Source organism: Cucurbita pepo, chromosome LG05 (assembly GCF_002806865.2).
Source record: "Cucurbita pepo subsp. pepo cultivar mu-cu-16 chromosome LG05, ASM280686v2, whole genome shotgun sequence".
NCBI classification, from domain to species: Eukaryota; Viridiplantae; Streptophyta; class Magnoliopsida; order Cucurbitales; family Cucurbitaceae; genus Cucurbita; species Cucurbita pepo.
Window position 1 is genome coordinate 3311626 of NC_036642.1, and position 9597 is coordinate 3321222.

Genomic DNA, 9597 nt, shown 5'->3' on the forward strand with positions numbered 1-9597 from the left:
TAATTTCCTTCAGCTGCCTTGTGTATCAACATGTTATGCACTTTAAGTATCTGTTTCCTTAATTACTGTACTCGCCGTTGACTCTTTCCCGAACACGGTTGTCTTGTCCATTCTTTTCATACTTCTAACTAATTGATACAACTTTATACTGTTTATATTCTTGCTAGTTGCTAATGTTTTTCAGTGACCCTCAGTTTTGGGTATTATTGGCTTCACATGTGAGATCTCACCTCGGTTGGTGGGCCACCAAAGGACGCTGGCCCCAAAGGGGTGGATTTGGTGGGGTCCCACGTCGATTGGAGTAAGGAACGAGTGCCAGCGAAGACGCTGGGCTTCGAAGGGGGTGAATTGTGAGATCCACCTTGGTTGGGAGGAGAACGAAACACCCTTTATAAGGGTGTGAAAACTTCTCCCTAGTAGACACTTTTTAAAAACCTTGAGAGGAAGCCCGAAAGGGAAAGCCCAAAGAGGAAAATATCTGCTAGCGGTTGGCCTACATGTCTTGGTAATAAGTATCAAGTTAAACAACTCTTACTGTGTACTATGATTTAATACATAAAAGCATAGTTCTTAAGGATTCTGTTTGAAGTTGAATGTGATGTTACGTTCCAGCAATTGGGTCCTTTTTAACTCTGGAAATTGGAAGGCTGGATTCAATTTCTAACTAATCATCAGTTCACTATTCCACTCGACAGGAATCATAGTATGGAATTTATTTCAATCTAAATCTGTTGACTTGTTTGGTTAATTTGAAATGTAGGTGGTTGTGGTGCTTGTGTTGTGCTATTGTCCAAGTATGATCCTGTGTTAGATAAGGTTGAGGATTTTACTGTAAGTTCATGCCTCACCTTGCTTTGTAGTATTCATGGGTGTTCTGTTACAACCAGTGAAGGTCTTGGAAATAGCAAGGACGGTTTCCACTCAATTCATCAAAGGTTTGCTGGATTCCATGCTTCTCAGTGTGGCTTTTGTACCCCTGGAATGTGTGTTTCACTTTTTTCTGCTCTCGTCGATGCTGAAAAGACCAATCGACCTGAGACCTCTCCGGGATTCTCGAAACTTACGGTTTCTGAAGCTGAAAAGGCTATTTCTGGAAACCTCTGTCGCTGTACAGGATATAGGCCCATTGCTGATGCCTGCAAGAGTTTTGCTGCTGATGTTGATATGGAGGATTTGGGGCTAAACTCATTCTGGCGGAAGGGGTGTGGTGAGGATGTAAAATTGAGTAAATTACCACCATATAGTCAAAGTAATGGCCTCTTGTCATTTCCTGAATTTTTAAAAAAGGAACTTAGGCCTATCCCTTTTGTGGACTCTAAGGGACGCTCTTGGTTAAATCCGGTTAGTGTCGAGGATCTAAACAGATTGTTAGAAAGCAATGAGACTAGCAATACAAGTAAAATAAAATTCGTTGTAGGCAACACAGAAGTGGGATATTACAAAGAATTTGAACATGTTGAGAGATATATTAATCTTAAACACATCCCTGAGTTGTCAGTTATCAGAAGGGATTCAACAGGAATAGACATTGGTGCAACGGTGACGATTGCAAAGGCTATTGAGGCTCTGAAAAATAATAACCACGAACCATCCTCAGTAGGTGAGCTGGTGTTCAGTAAAATAGCAGACCATATGGAGAAAATTGCCTCTGGGTTTGTCCGAAATACTGCGAGCATTGGGGGAAATTTAATGATGGCACAAAGAAGACAGTTTCCTTCAGATATTGCCACAATACTCCTTGCTGCAGGTTCCATGATTAGTATATTAACTGGTTCCAACGAAGAAGTGATTATGTTGGATGAGTTTCTTAAAAGGCCTCCATTGGGTCCTAAATGTGTACTTTTAAGTGTCAAGATCCCAAATTGGGATTCAGTTAGAGATATTTATCCAAATGATACTACTGTATTGTTTAATACTTTTAGACCATCGCCTCGGCCTCTTGGAAATGCACTACCGTACCTAAATGCTGCTTTCTTAGCTGTAATCTCTCCATGTAAAAGTTCAAATGGGATCCTTTTAAATAGTTGTCACTTGTCTTTTGGAGCCTATGGGACCAAACATGCCATTAGAGCAAGAAAGGTCGAAGAATTTTTAGCTGGAAAAGTTATGGATTATAATGTAATATTTGAAGCTGTCTCATTGATTGCAGCTACTATAGTTCCTGAAAAGGGTACTTCATCTCCTTCTTATAGGACAAGCTTAGCCGTTGGCTTTCTTTTTGAGTTCTTAAGCTCCTTAGTTGATGGAAATGTTACCATCAAGAGTGATTGCCTAAATGGATGCAAGAATACCTTTACAACATTACCTGATAGATTTACTTCAAACCACGACCTGTTTGGTTATAAAAACACTGCAACTCTACTATCATCTGGAAAGCAGACGCTCGAATTAAATTCAGAATACCATCCCGTTGGAGATACCGTTACAAAATCCGGAGCTGCTATCCAAGCTTCAGGTACTAAATACCTTGTAATAATAGAAATTCGGACATTCTTTTTTGTTATTAAGATAAAATGAATCTATATTAATAAACCTGATGCGCCTTGAGCCTTCACAATCTCTGAAACGTTCTGTTGGAAACATTGTCTGCATGACCAATTTTTCCACCTCTGTTTGCATGGATTTGAAGATGTGTGCCTGTATATCTTGTTGGAGCTAGCCTTTTATGTCTCGCTCTGGAACTCTTTGTATGCTAACATTGGCTTGATCTATGGTACCTACTTGGTGTCAAATGCATATACATTACCTAGTTGTGAAACTTCTAATAATGCATTCACTTAAAGATTAGGCTTTACATGTTCAAACAACAAAATTTCTGAAAACAACATTTATTTTTCAGATTTGAAATTTGAAATTATAAAGTCAGAATTACACTATAAAAGATAAAAGAAGATAAACATACTATTTCATATTACATACTCATTTATTTTAAATTGGGATCCAATTCCCAATTTACGAACACACATATTAAAAAACACTAGAAATATGGAATACAACCTCCTTTTTCCTTAAATCATTTATTTTCAATTTTTTTTAAAATTTTAGATTACTAACCAAACAGGTGTTCCATGGTCTGTAGGGTCTATTTGTTTTTCATGATTTCTTGTTCTCAGTATCATGAAACCAATGTACATGTGCAAATGAATATTTTAGGTGAGGCTATCTATGTGGATGATATTCCTTCACCAACAAATTGCCTATATGGAGCATTCATATACAGCCGAAAGCCTTTGGCAAGGGTGAATGGGTTAACTTTTTCTCCTGAATATCAACCAAAGGGAGTTATTGCTGTTATTTCCACCAAAGATATTCCTGTGGGTGGACATAACGTTGGAGCTAGAACTATGTTTGGTGATGAAGTTCTATTTGCAGATAAGCTGACTGAGAGCGTTGGTCAGCCACTTGCTTTTGTGGTGATTCTATTAACCCATGATTCATTTGTAGAAACTTTTGTTACATAAGGAATCCTTCCTTGTTGAGGTGCTTATTTCTTATTACACTTGTTATTTAGGTTGCGGATACACAGAAACATGCCGATACGGCAGCAGACTTTGCAGTAGTGGATTATGACATAGATGATTTGGAAGCACCTATCCTTTCTGTAGAAAGTGCTCTTGAAAGATCAAGCTTTTTTGAGGTCCCTGCATTTTTGTATCCAGAACAGGTTGGAGATATGTCAAAAGGAATGACTGAAGCTGATCACCATATTAAGGCTGCTCAGGTACCTTCTACTATGACATGCTTGGCCTTAAATTTAATTATGATATTCCAACCTCGATAAGAAATTGGAAACATGCCTGATTTATTAAGTTGAACCACGTTTGAGTCTGATTTTAGAAATTTGACCATTACCCATTCGATAATTTCACACAAGAAAATTAGTTTGTAATAATACTGCTACAAGTGTTATTATTATTATCTATCTAAAATTTAAGTCATTTCTTCTAATATTTTCATAAATGCTTACATTCAGATCAAACTTGGGTCACAATATTACTTTTATATGGAGACACAAACTGCCCTTGCCATTCCAGATGAAGATAACTGCATGGTAGTCTACAGTTCAAGTCAATGGCCTGCTAATGCACATTCTGTTATTGCAAAATGTCTTGGCGTTCCTGCACATAATATCCGTGTAATTACTAGGAGGGTTGGAGGAGGCTTTGGTGGAAAGGCTATCAAATCTATGGCTGTGAGTATCTGCTACCAACTCTCTATCTATCTGCTACATAAAATGTTCTTCCTTCAATACCCAAGATTTCCCACCTCCATTGAAAAATCTTTGGGTTGGCAATTCACTAGTGGTGATGTTTCTTCGATAGGAAGGCAAGGAAATTCAAGTAAACATGTGATTAAGATTTCTCCTAGATTTTTTTGGATACCAATGTGAAACGAATTTTTGTTGAAAATTATCATAGTAATGGATCTGTTGTGTTTCTTAGTAGGTAGGATAGTTAGTCATTGAATCCAAGTAAGATGACATAATTGCAACTTAAGCACAGACTCGAGCCACTTGATTATTCAAGTGGCATCAGAGTATCCTAAAAGCTTATTTTAGTTTGCAAAGCACAAGGACGCATGTGCATATATAGGTTCCTCAGACTAAGTGTGGTTGTTTTGGTGCATCTGAATATCTTAACAAGTCGTGTTGGAATTGGGCACTGATGACAAATCCTTGCATTGCTATTTATCCAATAAGTCCAACATTAATTCCTTTCGACCTTTCTGAGTTGGGTAGGGCAGTTGCATCCATGACTAGGATGGATATCTTGTATCCAAAATCTAGCAGATGTCCTTAGCTATCTCCACATCATTAATGGAGTATTTCTTACTTGTACTACCGCTCTTATTTACTATTGTTTTCGTTGCTATTTGATAATTAAAAGTAAGGCAACTTCTGGTTTGTCATTTTAAATTCTAATTATGGAAACAAAATGTGTTGAATAGAATCTTTGGTAACTATATAGGTTTTGATGTACGTGAGATGATGTGGCCAATTACAGTCTCATGATTTATGTTGTATTCCATTTATATTTTGAAGTATACTTCATTCTTGAACCTACTTTTGACTTTTTCTCAAACCGACATGCTTTTTAGTGTTTCTATAAAAAGATGGTTTATAGAAAATGTCTAATCCCTTTGATTCCCACACTTATGCTACCCTTCTAACCAATTGGGAAAGTTTTACATGATCACCCTGGTTTATCTATCCTTTTTGTAAAGTTCATACATGAATGAAATTGTTTTTTTTATCTAATTTTGAAAGAAAGATAAAAGATGGTTTGTGTAACCGACCTCTAGAATTAGTTGTGTATCTAAGTTAAGCTATTCACATTCTTCACCATTTATGTGTTTTTAACAATTCACCATGGCTTGCTTTCTTTCTGTTTTTTTTTCCTTCTCCTTGCTAAGGATTTCCTTATTATTTCCCGAAGGATGAATAGCACATTCTAATGAATGAGTTAAAACCTTCTAACATTTATGTTGTCTAGGTTGCTACGGCATGTGCCCTTGCAGCCCACAAGTTACGCCGTCCAGTCAGGATTTATCTTAACAGGAAGACTGACATGATAATGATGGGAGGGCGACATCCAATGAAGATTACTTACAACGTGGGGTTCAAATCTAATGGTAAAATTACAGCATTGGATTTAGAAATATTGGTTGATGCGGGGATGAGTTGTGATATAAGTCCAGTTATGCCACACAACATTGTCAATGCACTTAAGAAGTATGATTGGGGTGCTTTATCTTTTGACATAAAAGTATGCAAAACAAACCACACAAGCAAATCTGCAATGCGAGCGCCTGGAGAGGTACAAGGATCCTTTATTGCTGAGGCGGTGATTGAACATGTAGCATCTACCCTTTGCATGGATGTTGATACTATCCGAAAAGTAAATCTGCATACGTTTGACAGCCTCAGCAGATTCTTCAAGGATGTAGGTGAACCTCAAGAGTACACATTACCTTCCATTTGGGATAGGTTAGCCACATCTTCAAACTTAAAACAAAGGACTGAAATGTTGAATGAATTTAATAGCTGCAATAGATGGAAAAAGAGAGGTCTTTCTCGAATTCCTATTACGCACGAGGTACTTTTGAGACCAACCCCTGGTAAAGTGAGCATTCTAACTGATGCTTCTGTTGTTGTGGAAGTCGGAGGCATTGAACTTGGCCAGGGGCTATGGACAAAGGTAAGACAGATGGTTGCATATGCCCTCAGCTCAATTGAATGTGATGGAACCGGTAACCTCTTGGAAAAGGTGAGAGTGGTTCAATCTGATACTGTCAGCTTAATACAAGGAGGGTGTACAGCTGGGAGTACTACCTCTGAATCAAGCTGCGAAGCAGTTAGACTTTGCTGCAATATATTGGTAGAGAGACTACAACCTCTCAAGAAAAGACTGGAGGAGAAAACGGGTTCGGTCAAATGGGATGTGCTTATAAGCCAGGTTGTTGTCTGCACCATCTCGTAGAACATTTTATGATTGCAATCATGTTTTCTGGCTATAGTGACCGTTTGTCTTTAGTTCGGAGTGATATTAGTTTCTGAAGTGTAGGAGGGTCGATGCATATACATGGTTTTTAAAAATTTCATTAGTAGTTCACGTAAAAAATAGTTGCTTTAAGTAAAAAGATTCTAGATTCAATGCAGAAGGTTGTGATTTGATTTTTTTTTCGTAATTTCTCCATATGCTTAAAAAAATGGTTTATTTTGTTTTAGTTATGAGCGGTTTAGGAGGGTCGGACTTATGATCAAGGTCTTCTAGTTTGATTTTAATGGCCGCCATGTTGCCGATTCTTTTTGGTCTGGTGATTGATTTATAATTTTACATGTTTAGTTTCTTAAGTGACCAGTTTTCTTACCTCCTCATTATAATTCCTTTGGGCTTTATGATTATGGAGACATATCTTTGGGTTTATAACATCTTGGTCGTTTTATGACGGGAAAAATGCAGGCAAACTTGGAATCAGTGAATTTATCAGTTAATTCTATGTACATTCCCGACTTTGTGTCAATGCGATACTTGAACTATGGAGTTGCAGTTAGTGAGGCAAGTGCACTAATAACACCTCCCTTTGTATTTACTATTGTATTATTCTCAAATTTAACCACTTCACTGCCAGTTTATCTTACTGCACAGTTCAACTCACAAAAACCATGCTATGACAGGTGGAGATTAATCTTCTCACCGGAGAAACGTCAGTTTTACGTTCAGATATTATCTATGATTGTGGACAGAGCCTCAACCCTGCAGTAGATTTGGGACAGGTTAATTGTTTGAACTGTTCTTCAATCTCCCTGAAGTTTCCAGTTTGTGCACTTTTCAGCTTCTATATAGCTATTGTTCTGTTGGAATTGATTGATCAGATGTTCTAAGTGTCGATACTCTTATTGATGGGAATCGGTTTTTGTAGGTTGAAGGAGCCTTTGTTCAAGGAATTGGATTTTTTATGTCAGAAGAATACCTGACAAATTCTGATGGACTAATGATTAATGCCAGCACGTGGACTTACAAAATTCCGACAATTGACACCATACCGAAACAGTTCAACGTCCAAATTTTGAACTCCGGACATCATAAAAAACGCGTTCTCTCTTCAAAAGGTTAGTCAAACTTTATTGTCATTCGAAGTTATATTTTTCATTTTCCTTATAGACTTTTTCGTAGAAGCAATTATGAAAACAATGTATGCAATATGTATAGAAATTATCTGCTCCATCATCAGATGTTGGCTTAACATAGAAACTAAAAAGGAAAATACATATCATTTAATCTATATGGATGATGAAAACAATTATGTATACAATCCAAAGGGTAAAAAGCATGGATACAAGGGTTTCTTCGGAGTGGGATTTGAATAAACGAAATGCATTTGTGCAGCTTCTGGAGAACCACCATTGCTACTAGCTGCATCAGTTCACTGTGCAACACAAGCGGCAATTAAAGAAGCACGTAAACAGATACGAAGATGGCGCGGTCAAGACGAGTCTGATCACGCGTTTCAGCTGGAGGTTCCTGCTACCTTGCCTGTTGTTAAAGAGGCATGCGGGCTAGACTGTGTGGAAAGTTACTTGAAATGGATCAATGAATCAGAAGTAGACGCATTGCGAGCTGATCAAAACACAGCTAGGTGATGCACTTGCTCATTTTCTAGTTCATATGCAGCAGAGAAATACTATAGATGAAAACTACAAAAATAAAATCATCAGCTTACCATACATTGCTCATTTTCTGATGGAGCCTTTTGAAATGATGGCTCTGGTAAATTTCCTTTTCAGGCAGTAAGATGCGTTTGGATGAACTCTTAAACTTCTGGGAAGCTTAGAGGTCAGAGCAGTGGGTTGAACTAATGGTGCTATCTACCGTCTGAAGCGACATGAGAGTAATTTTTTCAATACACTAAAATTATACATATATGTATCATTTGCTTTAGTTTGTGTTGCCATTCTGAAGTGGATGGTAAATGATCTTGCAGAGCAAAAGGGTCAAGAGGTGTAATAAAAGGAGGCATGCTGATATGATATTCCAATGTAAAATTTTAATCTTTGCTTAAATTTCATTTGGACATAGTTCAATTACTTCTAAGTTAAACTCATTACCTACATATTTGTTGTAGGTTAAAGTCAAAGTGAGTTTAACCGGTATGTAATATATACCTTCGATCGAAAGGTCGAGGTTTGAATCTTCAGGTTAAATAAATTTATCTTTTCTTTATTTTATTTCTCTGATTCCACTTCTTTTCCTCTCTAAATAGCCTCCTAATGTCTAAAAGAATTCAAAAGAAATCCATCCTGAAATGGAACTACAAACCAAGAGAAGGTGATGGTGTTGTAGTAGAGGACAAATGGTGTCTGGTAAAAATTAGACCTCAATTATGCGTGGGTTGTGTAAATTATTGATGTTTCACTTGCATTATGTAATTTACAACTAAAACTAAAGTGGGAGTTGATGGAGTTGATGAGAGACTTGAGTGATTGACCTAAAATTTAGAAATTTTTGGTCCTTCCCCCTTCTATCTCTCATCTCCCTCTCAATTCTACAGTTTTTTTTCTTCTCACCTGTCCACGGTCAGCTATCCTCCTTCTACTAACGAGTCGACGACAATTTTACCACGACGACTCTCCTATTTGAAAAAAAATTTCAGATCTGAAAGATTTTAAAAATTTTAGAGATTCAAGAATCTCTAACTTTTCTTGCCGCTGAGAACTATATCTTGGATTTCATCAAATTTCCATTTTTCAGGTTCTTCTGAAAGATTTTAAAAATTTTAGAGATTCGAGAATCTCGAACTTTTCTTGCGAGTACTTTTGCTGAGAACTACATCTTGGATTTCATCAAACTTCCATTTTTCAAGTTCTTGAGAAAGGCTCATCAAATAAAGATAACATCAAAATCAATGCTTTGAGTTTATTTTCGAAGTTAATTTCCACATAGCTCAGTTGACTTACAATCATATTGAATTTCACAGAGCTCAGTTGACTTACAATCATATTAAATTTAACAGAGCTCAGTTGACTTACAATCATATTGAATTCCACATAGCACAGTTTACTTACAATCATATTGAATTTCTATGAATTCCACATAG

At 37.0% G+C, this 9597-nt stretch overlaps 1 protein-coding gene across 3 annotated transcripts in view; it reads left to right on the top strand.

Annotated features, from left to right (window-relative positions):
• LOC111795359 (indole-3-acetaldehyde oxidase-like) overlaps positions 1-9597 on the top strand; it is a 33891-nt gene that overhangs the window by 625 nt on the left and 23669 nt on the right. Inside the window, exons 2-13 of one of the 3 annotated variants that reach the window (XM_023677732.1) lie at positions 761-2455; positions 3154-3413; positions 3512-3721; positions 3974-4192; positions 5493-6455; positions 6963-7058; positions 7178-7276; positions 7423-7612; positions 7890-8139; positions 8288-8391; positions 8485-8539; positions 8626-8728. In XM_023677732.1, the coding sequence (XP_023533500.1) occupies positions 761-2455; positions 3154-3413; positions 3512-3721; positions 3974-4192; positions 5493-6455; positions 6963-7058; positions 7178-7276; positions 7423-7612; positions 7890-8139; positions 8288-8294 (3989 nt within the window). In that variant the 3' untranslated portion in view covers positions 8295-8391; positions 8485-8539; positions 8626-8728. Of the gene's footprint in view, positions 1-760; positions 2456-3153; positions 3414-3511; positions 3722-3973; positions 4193-5492; positions 6456-6962; positions 7086-7177; positions 7277-7422; positions 7613-7889; positions 8140-8287; positions 8392-8484; positions 8729-9597 lie in introns of those variants that run through there. The other 2 variants (XM_023677731.1, XM_023677733.1) reach the window with 2 other exon arrangements.